Source organism: Alligator mississippiensis, chromosome 5, assembly GCF_030867095.1.
Source record: "Alligator mississippiensis isolate rAllMis1 chromosome 5, rAllMis1, whole genome shotgun sequence".
Lineage (NCBI taxonomy): Eukaryota > Metazoa > Chordata > Crocodylia > Alligatoridae > Alligator > Alligator mississippiensis.
In genome coordinates this window covers 128,495,925-128,513,627 of record NC_081828.1, presented here as the reverse complement: position 1 = coordinate 128,513,627, position 17,703 = coordinate 128,495,925, and the positions used below count along the sequence as shown (strand labels likewise).

The window sequence follows — 17,703 nt, the reverse complement described above, 5'->3', positions numbered from 1 at the left end:
CAAGAAGACCGGCGACCTGCAGTGGCGGCTCGTGCACGGCATCCTGGCCACCGGCACCTTTGTGCGTCACCTGGACCCAGCGGCCTCGGCGGCCTGCCCCTTCTGCCCGGGGGTGCTGGACGAGGACATTTTCCACGCGTTCCTCGACTGCCCCCGGCTGCAGCCTCTCTTTGCCGCCCTGGGCGCACTGCTTCGGGTGCTGGGCCGGGACTTCTCCGAAGACGCCTATGTCCACTCCTTTCTGTACCGGGCGGCCGAGCGGGCCACGGTCAGCCTGGCCAACTTCCTGCTGGGCCAGGCCAAGATGGCCACCCTGAAGAGCCGGCGAAACCAGCTCACCGGCACCGGGATGGTCGACGCCCTGCAGCTCTTCCACCTGCTGGTGCGGCCCCGCCTCTTGCTCGAGTTTGAGCACTCTGTCCTCCGGCGGACGGTGCCCGCCTTTGAGGAGCGCTGGGCCCTCGAGGGGGTGCTGTGCCGGGTCGAGGCGGGACGCCTGATCCTCGTACTGTGATGCCACCGGCTGCTCAAGCCGCAGAGACGCGTCAAGCGGGCCGAGGCCCTGGACTTTTGCTCGTGCGGGTCGACCCCGGAGGCCTCCGTGGGTGTCCTTGCTGGCAGAACTGTAAATACTGTAAATAGTCCTTATGTGCGTTGTGTTGGTTGTTTTTTTTTGTCTAGAGTGTACGGGCAGGCCTTGCAGGCCATGAGCCCAGGTCTTGTCCATGAGGCCCAGAGCTTCGGGCATCCTTGTACATGCTTTTTACTGGCTCCGAGTCATCACCCTTCGGGGAATAAAGGTCTCTTAAAAGTCAAGGCAGTGGGAGGGGAGATCAGCCCCGGGCAGGACCAGGACCGGGCCCGGGCCCTGCCAGATCGGGACCCTCGGGAGACCCCCTCCAGGACCGGGCCCATGAGGGGCGTCGTCGTCACCGCCTTCGTGCTGGTGCTGCTGGTGCGGGGGGAGCCGGCGGCAGCACCGGCCTGCCCCGGGGGTCACGCCTGGAGCCGCGACCTGGACAAGTGCATGGACTGCGGCCTCTGCACCGCCCGCCCCAAGACCGACTTCTGCCCCCGCTGTGGTGAGGCCCCGCCCCCTGGGCCAGGTGTGTGGCTGGTGGTGGGCGGTGCCATGGGGGGAGTAGCCTTGCTGGCCCTAGTGGGGGGCGTGGTGTTGTGGGCACAGTGCTGCCCCTGCCAGAAGTTCACCACCCCCATCGAGGAGACAGGAGGCCACTCGGAGGCTCTGATTCGCTGAGGCCCCGCCCTGGGACAACGCCTTGCTAGGCTCCGCCCCCGAGCCACAAAGGGACGGGCCCATGGATTTTGCACATGCCACACCCCCTTCGGAGCCCTGCCCCCAGCTTGGAGGGGGGGCTTCACACACACTACTAGGGGCGCTGGCGCTTTAAGAGCAAGCCCCTGTCATAAATGTAATGTCTGCCATGGGCCCATGATGCATTCAATTGTCTCAACATTTATGAAACTCTGTGATTCCTGAATTATTTGGTACATTAACTATTGCTAAGTAGTTGGCACTGGTTTGCATATGAATACATGGACCAGAGTAGAGCACGAATTTAGCTTGTATCATTAAACTATCATGAAGCAAATGTTAGAAAGCAAGAAAAGCAGTTTGATTATGGATAGTTTTGGAAGGGAATAATATCCTTAATCCTACAGTCTTGGCATATCAAGTTTGAAATATTGCCCAGCTCTGCTCTTATTGTACTCAAATCACAAAGTCATAACAATTGAATTTTCCACTATTGTAATATGCATTTTGGGGTATTATTTTCAACTAAACAATAGGGAAATGTTCATACAGAGAAATTAAATTAATGAATCCGTCACCCAGCAAGTCAGTGCCTGACTATAGGCATAGTTCCCAGTGCTATGATTATCCTACTAAATCAGATAGCAACCATATCCTAAAAAGTACCATAATCCTCCCCACTGCACTCAAGTGTTCAACTTGCCTCTCAATGCAAATCACCCTGCATTATAAATCACCCTGCATCTCACTGAGCACCCAAAGAGCCCAGTAATCCATTGGCATGACTACTACTCACTCACTGTCAGGCAGTGCTTAATTTCTTCCCAAAGTAGAAGCTTTGAGCTCTGCTGAGAGGCAAAACCAGTAAGCCTTGCTGCAGCACCACGCTGAGGTGGCTACACTATTTTCCATTCTGGAGGTAGTGTTTGTGCATACAGTTTGTCATGTACAATGGGCCATCTACTATTTTAACATACAAAGTGTGTTGGAAAAAGGACGTAATTCAGCCTGCCCAGAACTTTTTTCCTAGTGCAGCTGAGTTAGGGGTGCAGCTGGGTTAGACATTCAAAAAACCCTGAGCCAGAATTGATTTTATCTTTACAGGTTAGTCTAACCTGCCTAGGCTAAATCAGTTTGTAACCATACAGACATCCCAGATATGCAGGTACATGTCTGCAGTGACTCAGGCTAGAAGCCAGGGGTTGGTATAGCAGCCCTCCCTTCCCTTCCTTAGTGCTGAGCTGAGCAGGGTGTGGCCAGGCCCCAGCAAGACCCTTTGATTAGGGAGGGGTTCCCCTCCTCCCCATTCTGGCCAGCCCAGAAGGGAATTGATAACCGTGTTTATCACCCCTAACTCAGTGTTTATTACCACATTAAGAAAACAACAGAGGGGCATTACCAGCTACCTTTTGATTCTGCCTTTGTCCTGTCTACCACAACATAGACCATAGCCAGCATATGGTCTGCTAGCTAATGCAGAGAGGTCTCTGTAAGGCACAGGAGAGGGGAGGTGGGGAGCAGTGACACCTGCAGTCTCTGCCAAGCTCCAGTCAGGGAGCAGAGGAGAGGGGCCAGCTCTGCTGTGCAGCAGAGAGCCCCACCTATCCCAGAGAGCATGCAGGGATGCTGGGGGAGTCTGGTTTAATTTAAACCAGCAAGGGTCTGGAACAGACATTGCATAAACTACTTTGATCCAAATCAGTTAATTCTGATACTACATTCAACCAGGTTTATCTCAAACAAGCTTCAGTCATTTTCAAACTGGTTTATGTGCACTGAACATCTGTTCTGTCACAGGTTTAAACCAGTTTCTGATCACTTAAACTGGTTTAAGTGTAATATCTGTCCCTAGTCCTGGTGGCTATTTCCTTTTGCCTCAATTTTAACTGCTTAAGGTAAAATTTAGTAAGTTCAAAGGTGTTAAACTGAGTCTACAATAAAGAATTCTTGACTGTATTCAGCTAACACATTTTAGCTAATTTGGGCCCAAATTATAACTAACCATATTCAGAGTATGAAATAATTCTGCAGAGCAACAAATAATATGACCACTAAGGCTTACAAAGCATCTGATGTAATTTATTTTGAGGTAGTTTTTTTTCCTTATTTGTTTTGTCAACAAAAAAACCCCCTCCAAAAATATATCTGCTGTATTTTAACATTTTAAACTGGAAAACTAAACATTAAAAATATTCCAGTGGAAAGAAATGCGCAAAAATGTTTTGGTTTACATCTTTTTTGACTTAAAAAAATTAAAATTGCCACTGTCAACTCTTACAGGATTTCCTAAATTTTGAATTAAAAAAAGAAAAGAAAAATAAATGAAATTCCATGCAGGTCTATTAAAAATAAAAGTTTCCATATCTGTGATGAATTTCACTACTTGTGAATATAACAGTAGGTATGAGAGACAGCAGTATGTCAATTTGCTTATGAAATGGGCATTGTGTGCAGCTTGCTGCTGTAATTCTCAGGTTTTTTTGGGTGGTGGCTTTGATTCCTACTGTAATTCCTCTTGAGACTTTACCTCCCTCTTTTCCCTAGCCTGAAATAACAAGGGTATTCCACCCAATTCCTCAGTTAAGGAAACAGAAGCATGAGTTAAAGGTCAAGGGAAAAGAAGGAACAATATCAGACAAGTAAAAGCACTTCTTGGACAGCTTCTATCATCAGGGTTTACATATATGTTATGTAGAAGCTAGGACGTGGTCATACTTCAGGCCCCTGGCAGACATTATATGTGATTCACATTCTATGTGATTATTTTGCAATTAATCTTAACATGTCAACTGGTCACACCTTAAAATTATTGTGGGATACTTCTACACCACAAAGAAGTTGTTAGCTCAGTATTACAATTCCTGATACAGTAGGCACTTAGAATGAGCAAAATGGGCTGTATTTGACTTGGATTCGGATTCTCCCTGAACTGGGGACAGTGATTTGATTTGTTGATTCAGATCACTGTCCCCAATTCTATTTGGCTGAATCCAAATCTGAAGATTTGGTGCTGTGTCTACGTCTAAATCACTGAATCTTTCCAAATTGATTCAGAAGGTTCCGATTCGATTTGAGGGGATTAAAGGGTCTCCTGATTCAATTCAGATTTGGAGATTCGGCCACCAAATCAACCCTAGTAGGCACCTGTAACATGCAACAAAAGTAACATCTGCCCCAGGTCTTAGAGACAGGGTTCAGAGAGGTGTGAGCTTTCACTGGCAACAACCTAATGTGGTGCTTCTGCCTAACTTCTGACTAACCTGGTTTACTGCTTCTCTGCACATTTTTATGCAAGTCACACACAATCTCATTTCAATTTTCTTTTCAAAAGTGAGTTATAACCTCATAGGAGATTACTAGGATAAATTTACTAAAATGGTCATCTTCTAAAAGAAAGGGAGAAGCATGAGAAATGTCTAATTAACATTAAGAAACATGCATGGGGAAAAAAATGAATCATAGAGAAATAAGATCAAGACAATAGATACACATAGTTTTCTTTTTCTCTCCTGAGCCTAGGATGTTTAACAAATCTTTTATTTATTTTTTTTATTTATTCTGAGAAAGATGTTCATTACTCAACAATGTCCAGACTTGTCATTTACCCAATCAGAGAAAATGTGGTGTTTTTTTTGGGGGGGGGTTGTTTTTTTGCCTAAAATTAATTTTAATGTATACTGGTTCATATACTGCGGCTATAGAAACTATTATTTTTTCATTATTTATTATCTTCTAGATATCTTTTATCAGGAGAAACCTAGGTACAGGGAAACCTGTATCAATTAAAATGCTACTGCCTTTCCCTCCCCAAAATTCCTGTCTATGCCAAAAAGAAAGACAAAGGACCATGATCCTGCTACATAATTTTCAACAGTTTTTCCTATGAGAGTTATTGAAAGCATGATTCTGGGCAGAATAATCTATATATTCTTAATTGACTTTTTGTATGATTACTGTAAGCATTTAAAAAAAAAAAAAAAAGCATTTATTCCATTTGCTGACTCCTATATATTTTTTTTACCTCTTTTTTTTCTTTATTGTGAGAATCATTTTGCTTTCACTCTATTTCCTGTACTAGATTTACTTAGCATTTGCAGTTTACTACAACAGAAATGTCATCACTGATAAACCAAAACAACTCGAGCATTGGATTTAACACTATGGAATTCTATACTCCAGTGAGACTGAAATAAAAAATGAAGAGCTTAAAGGATTACCACAATTTGAAGTTATGATGGATGTGGACAATTAACCTACATTAGAAGATTTGCAGAAAGCCATTAAACTGATTCCTGGGAACAAGGCATTCAGCAACGACTGCTTGCCTGCTGAAATCTACAAATGTGCCGATGACAAATTACTTCAAAAGCTCCATGAAGTTGCATTGCTCTGTTGGACAGAGGAAGTGATACCACAAAGTTTCAAAGATGCTTGGTTTTTAAAAGTATACAAAAAAAGGGGGATAGAAGTGACTCTAACAGCTATAGAGGTAGCCCTTTTGAACATGGTTGGGAAAAGCTGCCACTCGCATTCTGCTTCCTAGGCTGCAAGCTCAATGTCAAAGGATCTATTTTGAAAGTCAGTGTGGTTTTTGCACAGGATGCTCCACCACTGATATGATATTTTCAATCGAGCAACTCCAAGAGAAGCATAGAGAAAAAAACGAATACTACTGTATATAGCCTTCCTCTGTCTGACAAAGGCTTTCAATATGGTCGACTGGCAGGGTCTTTTTACCGTTCAGAAGAGAATAGGTTGTCCCCTGGCATGTTGAACATCATTTGCTCATTACATCAAGGTATGAAGGCAACTGTAGTATATGAAAACAATAATCAAATGTCTTTGACATTAACAATGGAGTGGAATGGGTGTCTTAGGCCCCATGCTCTTTAACATCTGCTTTTTATTTTTGTTTCTTCATGCATTCAAGGACAGCAATGATGGCATTTATCTTTGAACCAGACTAGATGGAGGCCTGTTCAACATTGCAAGGTTCAGAGTGAAAACCAATATGAAAGAGCTGGTTCTGAGAGATTTCCTGTTTATGGATGATGCGGCCTTGGTCGTCCCCAGTGAATCTTCCTTGCAAAATCTCTTGGGCAGATTTTCTGTGTCGTGCAAGAGCTTCCAGCTGATAATTAGTCTCGAGAAGACTGTGATCACATACCAAGGGGCGGAAGAATATCACTCTGGAGGATAAATCTTTTAGTGTCATTGACAGTTTTTGCTACTTGGGTTCTATGATCAGCAAGAATTTTGACTATCAGATTGAACTAACAGAACTGAAAAAGCAGTTAAGAATTTGGGGTTATTACAAAAACATGCATGAAATAACAACAAACTATCAACTAAGGTGAAGCTGTGAATCTACAAGATTTGTATGCTGTCATCCCTACTTTATGGTTCAGAAAATGTGGATTACATATGATAGGCACTAGGGCTCTGTGAAATTCCATCAGCTGTTTCGACTAGTTTCAAACTTGAAACAGTGAAATCAAAACAAAATGAAGGACTTCAAAACAGCCTTGAAACAAAATGAGGGCAGTTGAAACATTGAAAGTTTCTAAATGTTTTGAGTTCTGGGGTTGAAGCCGGGCTTGCTTGCAGGGAAACAGAAAGTAAGGAGAGGGAGGGGGAAGAGGGAGGAAAGACAACTCTGATATTGACTGTGTAGCTGGCCAGTGACCATGATCCTTCCCTGAGGTCCCTTCCAATCCCAGTGCTCTCGGGGACGGATGCATAAAAAGCAGCATTGGTTGAACTGGGCTGCTTTCTGCCTTGGGGTCAGTTACTGAGCTGTCTTTCAGCAGCATCAAATAACAAAGGCTACCATTCATTTCCTACTTGCTAGCCTAGCAAGTGGGATTCAGCAATACCTTTTGCTTTCTTTCTATACCCTTTTATTTTATTATTACATTAATTGATTCCTTTCAATTTATTCCTTCCCCAAAATCCTCCTTTTTGTTTTTGTTAGCACAAAGTAGACTTTCTCTCTGTGTGCATTCCATTTACTGTGCAGGGAAGCACAGCATAATTATATTGCATATTTATAATATAGAATTTATATAGGAACACATGTATACACTTTTATATATTTTTATTTTATTTATTACATTTATACATAAAAACACAAATGCACATGCATACAATTGTCTTACCTACATATATTACATAAATCAGATAACATTACAGAAGAAGACACAGATTTTCCAGCACACCAAGGCAAAGACAAGACACTAGGAAACACACCATGAAGCATGCTGGAATGGCAGCAGGCAAGCCTTCAGGGAGGGGCAGAAGCTGTAAGTTCCCCTCTCCCACCAAACTGAGACACAGCCTCTTTCCTACAACAAAGAAGCATGAGGCTTTCACTAGTTCTATAGGCAACAAGGGGAGCAGTGCCTGTGCCTGCATCCCCTCTGACAGCATCAGCCGTAACCCCACCCCCACTACCACCATGACAACAAGCAACAGCACCAGCATGACTGTCTCCTCCACCCCCATTTCACTTCCCATCCTGAGCCTTCCAGTGCCAGAGGAAGAGCTGGAGCTGGATCTGGATCTGAGTGCCATAGCAAGGGAAATTCTGGGGAAGGAGGGGGAATTATCTGAGTTTGTACCAGGTCTCTTTCCCCAGAAGGCACTTTAAAGGAGGTTGAGGTAGAGGTTGTGGAGGCAAGTGGCTCAACTGAGTCTGTTCCTCCTGTTGCTGTGCTTCTGCCTGCTGAGGAGGGAGATCTACACATGTGCCTGCACCCCAGAGGTGAGAGTGTGTGGCCTAGGATCATTTTGAGCTGGCAGATGATTCTACATATGCTATCTGCCTACACTGCTGAGCCAAAACCAGCCGGGGCAAGGGAACAAAACACATGAGCACCATGGGGATGCTGATGAATCTCTGCAAGCACCATCCCCCTGTCCTTGCTCCTCCTCAACCTGGCATCAGTGGGATTGTGCCCAAAAGGAAGTCCCCATCTCGCTTCAAAGCCCCCATCCTCAAGAAGCAGAGGCAGGCCACTCTGGACCAGTAGAGAAAAGGTGGAGACAAAGGAGCGCGGATTCTCAAGGCGAGCGAGGTCACCCAGACCATTGGGAAGATGCTTGCTGTGGATGGCCAGCCCTTTCCTTGGTTGAGCAGCCAGGGTTCAGGCGACTCATGGCGCTCATGGCCCCATCATACCATGTGCCTGCACACACCAGCTTCAGCAGGTTGGTGGTACCCTCCCTTTATAAGGCATGCAGGATATACTTGAGGGAGGAGCTTTGCAAGGCAGGTCTGCAGGTGGCCTTACACTTCACCTAGGACATCTGAAGCAGCCAGGGTGGAGATCACGTGTACCTCTCCCTCACAGGGCACTGGTGCAACCAGTCAGGCCGTCAGTGGGCTTGCCTTCAAGCCGAGGTGATGGATGAGTCTCGCACAGCAACAGAGATCACGGGGACCATGAACCACTTGGTGCAGGGGTGGTTCATTGGGCAGGGCGAGCTCATCTGTGGGTTCATGGACACTGACAATGGGGTCAATATAGTCAGGGAGGTTCATGATGCCAACTTTGTTGGCATCTGTTGTGTGGCACACAAGTTCCACCTCATTGTCAGGGATGCCTTGGAGGGGTCAGGGTTGCCAGTGATGGTGCCAGCATCACCAGAGATCTCATTTCCAAATGCAGGAAGGTGACAGGCTACTTCCGCCAGAGCATCAAGAGGGGCAAGATGCTGCGGGACTAACAAGCAGAGCTGAATATCCCGGAGCACAAAATCGTGCAGGATGTGGAGATTTGGTGGAATTACACATACCTGATGCTTGAGAGGCTGGTGGAGCAACAGGAGGCCATCCATGAGATGGCCTTGCTTGGGGAGATTGGAATCAGCAGCTCCCTTAACAGAGCTGAGTGGGATACCAACTCCTAGATCTTGGTGGTCTTCAAGCCCTTCCTTGAGGCCACTGAGACCCTCAGCACTGCCAATGCCCTCCTTAGCCATGTGATCCCCATAGTGAGGGAACTTCAGAGTCAAATGGAAAAGTTCCAAGGGATCAATTTTCCTGGCTGGGGCAAGCTGCTGTCACCAGACATGCAGGTACTGGTGAGGCTGCTGAAGGAGGGCATCAGAAAATGGCTTGATACCTTGCAGTCCAGTATGGTCCATGTGCTGGCCACCATATGTGACCCGAGGGTGAAGGGGAGCATGTGCATGGGCAGCACCAAAACCCTCAATCACTGGACGGAGGTGCTGGTGAACAGTCAGGGAGGCAGAATGGCGGAGGAGGAGGAACATGGAAGAAGGGGATCCACTGTCGCAACCGGGCACAAGTTATGCCTGGGTCAGCATCTACATGTCCGTTACTGCACAATAAATAATTCTATAGTAGGATGGTATTTGTATTTACAAGTACTACCCTGCTGTGGAGTTTTTTAGTTTCCTTCAGTCTAACAGCCCTGCACATGCAGACGTGAGATGTTTACTGCAGAGCTAATTAGGTAAGCAGTAGAACTCTCATGTAGACGTGCCCTGAAATTACTAATTTACACTGAACCAGGCAAACTTCAGCACATCTCCATCTCTAAAATAAGGGGAGGACAAAGGTGGTTTAAAGCTACCTTTATCCTATTCCTGCCATGAGCGCACAAAAAGCAATATCTATGAATTGAGCCAGCAGTCTTGATGTTCAGTCTCGTTCTAAATACTAGGCCAGCCTCTCTCCCTAAGAAACTATCCTGTGGGACATTTCTGCAGGCTATAAACATACCTGCTTAAACTTCTTAAGAACGTGGTCAGTCTGACAGGAGGTATAAATACACTGTAGACTTCAGTGCAGTATAGAGGCACCCAAATTTGCAAGATACCTTAACCCATATGGAGCTCTGTGCTACCATAATTAAATTTCTGCTAATACCTAAGGCTACTTGTTTAAAATTATCATGGGTTTCTGTGCACTACTTTGTAGCAGTATAGACTAGTAGGGCCCCACCTCTGGCCCCACAAGCCAGAGGAGTGGCAAGGGGGTCAGTCCATGGTTTGGATCCTTCATGGTGTTTGTCCATGGGTGTGACACTGCATATCTGGATCCAGCTGTGCAAGATTAGTCCATGGGTGTGCTCACTGGTCCATTTCAACACTGCAAACCCAGACCTGGCTGTGTGCCTGCCCAACCCCACTCCACGTGCCTAGATCCAGTCATGTACTGGAGCAATCCAGCATGCAGGGCCGTATTATCCAACCTAGGGGACTTCCCAAAGTTCCAGAAATTTGGCAGCAAGGAACTTCTAATTAACAGTGCCACCACTCCCGCACAACCAAATTTATGGACCCATAGGGAACCCCACAGGCCAAATATTACAGCTCCATGGACCTGATCTGTCCTGCAGGCTGGGAATTAAGCCCACCTTGACTGCGGTGCTAGTATAGATGAGCCACAGTATAAAGAAGAGTGGGCACAGTGCCTGGGAGAGTATTCTTCACAGCCTCAGACCATTACAAGTGCTACATCAACACAGGATACTAATGATGCAATCCCCCAGACTACTTTCTTTCCAAAAAACATGACACAAATTCCCTAAGTTTAAGCCTTTTCCATCTAGTAATTAAGTTGTCAAGCAGGTCAGCCCTATGCAGACAGTCATTGTTTATTAGCCATTCGGGACCCTTTCCAAAGCACTGATAAAGATACCAGGATAATTCCATCAACAGCCATGGTGTGTCCACCCATGTGTTATGCAGTAGGAAATGCTACTACTGCTAAGTGACATTTGTTGAGAGCAAAGCTGGAACCAAATTAGAGCACCAGATATAAACATCCATGTCAAAGAAAGTCCCACTGGCAGCTAGTTAAGTGATAACACTTATTATTTCAAAGCGTATCTGCATCAATTTGTTGGGGAAATAAGCTGAACTCATGTCCTCCAAGTTTGTCCTGCAAGTATGAACCACTCTAGCCGGCACAATAGCACTGCAGGACAGCTTGTCTTTCATAGTGTTTTATACCACTTTATTCCACTTTGGGTGTGTCTACATGATTTGCTTTACTACACAGTAGACTAACCTAATGTAGACTGTGCAGTAAAGCATCACTAAGTAACCATGCTCATAAGCTACTGCACAGTAAATTAGTCCACTGTGAAGTTAGCTAGTACCTGCAACTACAGGTACTAAACAAACTGCACACTAAATACGGCACAGTAGGGCTTGTGTAGATGCTGAGAGGGACCAAATTTGCTCCTGCTCAGCCACACCAGCAGGGGCCACCCACAGCTGAGTGGGGATTCCCCACCCAGCCAGGGGCTCACTGCGAGCTGCCCCACCAGCAGACTGGGGCAGGGGACTGGGAAAGAGTCCCCTCCCCCACAGCTCTTTCCCAGCCATCTGCCCTGATTGGGTGATTGGGGCAAGTGGCTAGGAAAGACCTTTGTGGGAGGGGACTCTTTCCCAACCCCCTGCCCTGATTGCCTGATTAAGGCAGGGGGTTGGGAAAGAGCTCTGGGGGAGAGACAGGTCTCGGCCAGCCCCAGGCTGCATGGAGCACTCTCCTCACAGCCCAGAACTGGCTCAGACCTACCCCAGAAAGGGACAGTTCCTGGCCAGCCCAGGGCTGCATAGGGATGCCCTGCTGGGTACAGGGCTTGTCTCCATGTGTACGGGGTGAGAGTTGTGCAGCAGCAGCTGTCTCCCAGCCCCATCCACACCAGCACCCCTCCCAATGGGTATGGGACCAGGAGACAGCTGCCACTGAAGCTGGCTGAGCTCTCCTGGCCCCATGCACATTGGGACTGGCCCCATGTTCCCTGCCAGTCCCCAGGCTAGCACCCAGGGGGAGCATAAATTTTAGGGCTGTGTGAAGCTTCAGTCCCTGATTCAATTCAGTGGAGATTCAGCCCGATTCAGTGGCCAAATCTCAAAATCCAAATTGAATCAGAGGACCCTTCAATCTCTTTGAATCAAATCGGAACCCTCTGAATTGATTCGGAGAGATTCAGAAAGATTTGGTGATTTGGACATAGACACAGCTTTAAATGTTTTTTCTACAGACCTGTAGGTACCAGGCAGCTCATGAATGCTGAGGCACATGGAATGTCCCACAGGAGCACAGGGAGCTCCCCAGCACGCTCAGCAGAAGACCCGAAAGTGGACCAGAATCACTTCTGGTCCACTTCTGGGTCTGCCGGGGAGCATGCTGGGAGCCCCTGCCCAGCTCAGCAACTGGTATCTCCTGTGTCTGGGTGGACACCTGGGGTCCCCCCATGCCCGATCACTGAGCCAGGGGGATGCATGGGGGGGCCCCCAGCACACTCTCTGACAGACCACATCCAGTCCACTTCCAGGTTTGCCGCCGAGTATGGGGGCAGGCCCCACCGCACTCCTGTGGGATGCCACTGGTCACCTTCCACCATGCTGACTCAGTTCTGTCTATCAATACTCTCTGGGTCCTACCTCAGAGCCAGTTACTTAGCCACTGGATCGTAAAGTAGTCAAGGCTGTATTTTCCCAATTTTACCATGAGGACACCATGGGAGACTAGGTTGAAGGCCTTTTTAAATTCCAGGTATATGACATCAACCTAATTTCCCCTATCCAGGTGGTGAGTTACCTGATTGTAGAATGAAATGAGGTTGATCAGGCATGACCTGCCCACAACAAAGCCAATTGGCTATCCTTTAGAATACTGCCTTCTTTTAGCCTATCACTATTGGATTCTTTGATAATTTTTTTCTAGGATTCTACCAGGAATTCAGGTCAAAATGATTGGCCTGTAATTCCCTGGGTCCTGCTTTCTCCCTTTCTTGAAGATAGGCACCACATTGGCCCTCTTTGAGTCTTCTGAGACCTCTCCTGAGTGCCTTGAGTCTTCAAAATAACTCTGCCATCAGTCATGTGATTACATTGGCCAGTTCTTTTAGCACTCTTGGTTGGAGTTCATCTGGTTCTGCTGACTTATAGATATTCAAGCTCTCTAGGTGTTCCCCCCCCCAAATGTTCACCAACTGTGGGAGGGTGATTACCCCCACCTTGATCATCCTGTATCCTGTCAAGCAGGCTATCACCCTTGGACTGGTGGAATACTGACGTGAAGTATTCGGTTAGGAATTCAGTTTTGTCCTGAGTGTCAATTATCAGCTGTCTCATTTCATTCATCAGGGGCCCTATGCTTCCCTTATTTTTTCTCTGACTTTCTACGTATCTAAAGAAGGACTTTTTTTGTTCCCTGATTCTGGTTGCCAATTTGTATTTGGTTTGTGCCTTTGCTTTCCTAATCTGCTCCCTACAGGTGCAGGCTATTGCTGAGTACTCCTCTTTGGTGGTTATTTCTGACTTCTATCCCTTATAAGCTTGTCTTTTTAATTTCTAATTTTATTTTTTCTGCCTTTCTTACAAAAGGTAATAGACTTCCTTTATGCTCCTAGGAGCACTTCTTTGAGGAACAACTACTCTTCTTGTAGTACTCCCTTCCTTATCAGACCATGGTCCCGCAGGGCCTCGCTAACCAATCTCCTAAACTTGTGGAAGTCAGCTTTTCCAAAATCAAGGATTTCTACCCTACTGGCTGACTTCCCTGGTATACAGTGGATGGAGGACATGATCATCTCATGGTCACTGTCACCCAGTTTCTCTTCAATCCTCAGATTGCTCACTAGATCATTCCCTTTGGCCAGAACCAAGTCTAGGAGTGCCTTGCTCCATGGTCAGCCCGTAGACTTCTTGAGTTAGATAGAACTCTTCCATGCAAGCAAGGGAGCTTTGTGAGTGATCAGATCTTGCTGTGTGCTCATCCCATGAGATGCCTGGGTAGCTGAAGTTACCCATGATGACCATATTCCAAGAGCGTGCAGCTTCTGTCAGTTCTCTAGAGAACTCCTGGTCAAACTCTTCCTCTTGGTTTGGAGGTCTGTAGTAAACTCCTACAGTAAAATCCCCTTCCCCATGCTCTCCCCATATCTTTACCCAGAGGGTCTCAAATTGCCCTTCTTTGTTGCCAATCTCTGCTTCTAGAGAGGTGTAATGTTCCTTCATGTAGAGAGCAACTCCTCCATCCTTCTTCCCAATACAGGGCATAGCTCCCTAAACCTGTGGTCCAATCATAGGTGGAATCCCACCAGGTCTTCATAATCCTTATGAAATTGTATTGCTTGTTGGTTAACAGGAGGGCCAGTTCCTCCTGCTTGTTTCTCATGCTTTTGATGTTCGTGTACCAGCAACTAAGCCTGCCATTGGAGGCCGTATGCTTCCTGGTGAGCTGCAAAGGACACTCTCCTTTGGCCAGTGTCAGAGTATGCTTTCTATTGTACCCTGGTATGCTGGTTCCAAGGTTGCCATTTCTTGGGTTTGTACCAAGAAATGGCAGCTGTTGGCCCATCCCCTGATGATCTCAGTTTAAATCCCTATCCAGGAGGTCTGCCATTCTAGCCACAGGCTCTGGGGTGCATGCTGTGGTCAAAGAAGCCAAAGCCTTTGCAGTAGCACCAGTGCTGGAGTCTTCTGTTCACTGCTTCTGTGCATCTGTCCCTCCTGTACCCATGACCTGTAAGTGGGAGGACTGAGGCGAAAACTACCTTCACCCCCAACCCCTTAAGCTCATCCCCCAGAGCCCTGCAGTCACTCATGAAAATAAACAGGCTGTCCCTGGGTGGGCTCAAATCACCAACCTTTCAGTTAACAAACGCGCTGACCTATTGCACCACAGAGACACCTAAATGACTGTTTCTCTAAGAGTATTTTATACAGTGAGATTTGAGACAATGCTAGAAAGTGGAGTCACCCTCTATGGTGGTGCCACAACATGTGCAAAATGATACAGTCGTTCAACATCAATGTAGAAACTTGGGAGGAGTGTGCAGAATCCTGTCCAGTCTGGAGGGAACATCTGGCACTGGGTGCAGCTCAACATGAAACTGCTTTTTTGCAGAGGATTGAGGCAAAGTGAGAAAGAAGGAAGCAGCATGCTGTAAACTTGGACTCCAGTTCAGACAACACATGGATCTGTGAAACTTGTAGCAAGCTATATCACTCTCAAATTGGGCTTGTCAGCCACAAGTGGATTCATCAGGAACATGACTAGACTTCTTAAACATATACCGTGATCCAAAGGATGGAAGGTCAGATGCAATTTCCTGTACAAGATTTACTTAGCAGTTTCCTACAAGCTGCAGAAAGTATAAGTTCTCCTTAACCATTTTTAGCAGAAATGTTGATAATATTCTAATTCGGTTTTAACCCTACCATAGTTTACAAGCAGCATCAGCATACAGTTCTGTTCATTCCAGAACACTTTTCCCCACTTTTCAAATAAATGTGCTCACTGCTGTGCCCCAAACCTAAGGCGGGGGGGGAGGGGGGGGACACTTGCATACACACATTGCAGGAAACCCCTGCATGGTTATTCCCAGGTTGCATATACCTTGCTGCAGTGCCCTGACCTATGGGGGCTCCCCAGCTTGTAGACCTGGGGCATGGCACTCAGGGCTGTTGTCCCACAGGATCAGGACCCTACAGCCCCAGAAACAGCAAGGGCATGAGCCTGCTGGACAGCAGCCCTGGGGAACATCTATAAATACCAACCAAGTGGATTGCCTCTGCTGAGATGCATTCTGGCACAGCTGTTTCTACTCAAAAAACAATGTCTGTTTTTACCCTTGGTTGCTTGGCTAACCAGTGTAATGATAATAACAAAAGAGGCAAGCCTGAAAAATGTATTTGCAAAAGGTTACTGAATACTGGGAGTAAAGTGTTGAGTCACAGGAGAAAGAATAGCCTGGCCTTGGGACTGTGAGGATCTGACCATGCTGAATTTCCCTTGTGTGGTTTATCTAACAAACAAAAAATCTGTGCATCTGTACATGCATACATGCATGTGTGTGTGTGCTCTAGATTGGTGTTGCTATTGATGCATATTGTTAGAAATATAATTTTTAGGGATGTGCAGTTGCATGTATTAAGATAAACGTAAAGGAACAGAGACCTCAGCTGTCAGAACTTCAGTTTCCCCTCCATTTCTCCTATGCAATCCAGTGGATATGAATTCTACTATGTGACAGCACAAAATCAATAGAACATCAATATCTCAGAAATAACGTGTCTGCTTGCTGCCAGCTGCTGTTGAAAGTATATGTTGCCCCCTTGGAGAAATGGCCACATGCCACTGCCAATACAAGAACAATCTCACTCAGTAGCGGTTCTACTGTACTCTGGGGCTGTTCAAATTGTGCACAGCTTGCTACCTGTGTGCCTTTGGAGGAAGCATACTGCGTCAGCATGCCTTCCCTTTTTGGAAGGATGGGCATTCTGTGTGAGCAAATCATGCTTAGTACGTTATATCCCATCTGCTTGCTATTGTCAGAAATGCAGTTAAATTTACTTTATTACATCTTGGAGAATTGGGTATAATCTGATCCTTTCTGTTCAATTATATCTATTTTTTTCTATTTTGCGTAACTGAAGGCAGTGGGTAACATACCTTTTGTTACAAATTACCACTGCTTTAACCTTGCATAGTTCCTGGAGCCTTTATAAAAATCATTAAGTAATTGGAAATCAGTTAGTCATTTCTCCCGCTGTGGAACCATAATCGACAATAGGAAATTGCAACTTTATGCAGGGCCTTGTTTACTTCAGTGTAAATCTGTACTTTCACTATCAACTTCTTATTGCAGAAATACTGGATTAGTTCATAACTCAAAATACAACTTTTTTTCCCCAAAATAGAGAATGGAGAGTTGAAAATTCCATATAATTTCTTTCCACATTTTTAGAAGTGCCTCTCATACTCAGAGGTGCCTTTGGTGTCTGCCAGTTTCCACTCTTTATTGCAGTCCTGTGGAGATCAGCTCCAGCTTTGTAGTCTCATGTTGATGGATTGTGCTTCCCCGTCTGTTGTTCTTTGGTTGCTGTAGTCTTCTCTTTTTCGGTAGTATCCATGTTACTGCTTGTTCTGGAAGTCCTGTTGGTATCATTCTTGGAGCATGCTCTAAATGTATCTTTTGTTGTCTTGTCATGTTTGATGTTTTAGCTTGGTTTGCTCTACTTAAAATTTCTGATGTTTGTATGAAACACTTTCCAGTGGATCCTGAGGATCTTCAATGCACAATTGGTTTTAGCTCGCTGGAATTTCAACAGTGTTTGGCATCTAAGGATACCAAATGATAACTGTAGAAGAACATATCTCATTTCTACAAAGAAGTACGCTTGTCTACGTCCTTCTGGATATAATAGCTAAGATCTGGGTTGTTTTGTGCTGTGCTGTCTACAAACACATACTAATATAGTCCCTGACTTCATGGGTTTACAGTTCAAATAGACACAGGGTAGGGAAAGGAGCTAGTATGTCCCCATTTTACAGATACCCTGATGCTGCTTTAAATTAAGTCTCTTCAGGGATGGTTTGTGAAACCTGTTTTTTTTTTATCTCTTCCACCCTTTCTGAGCTGCACTGAACAGGT

At 45.9% G+C, this 17,703-nt stretch overlaps 1 protein-coding gene across 1 annotated transcript; it reads left to right on the top strand.

Moving 5' to 3' along the window:
- The first annotated feature begins 702 nt into the window (after nt 1-702).
- Nucleotides 703-1,417, top strand: LOC132250659 (tumor necrosis factor receptor superfamily member 12A-like). The gene has a single exon (XM_059727628.1). It carries the CDS (start codon nt 707-709, stop codon nt 1,256-1,258), a length of 552 nt encoding a protein of 183 aa, XP_059583611.1. The 5' UTR covers nt 703-706; the 3' UTR covers nt 1,259-1,417.
- The last annotated feature ends 16,286 nt before the right edge of the window (nt 1,418-17,703 follow it).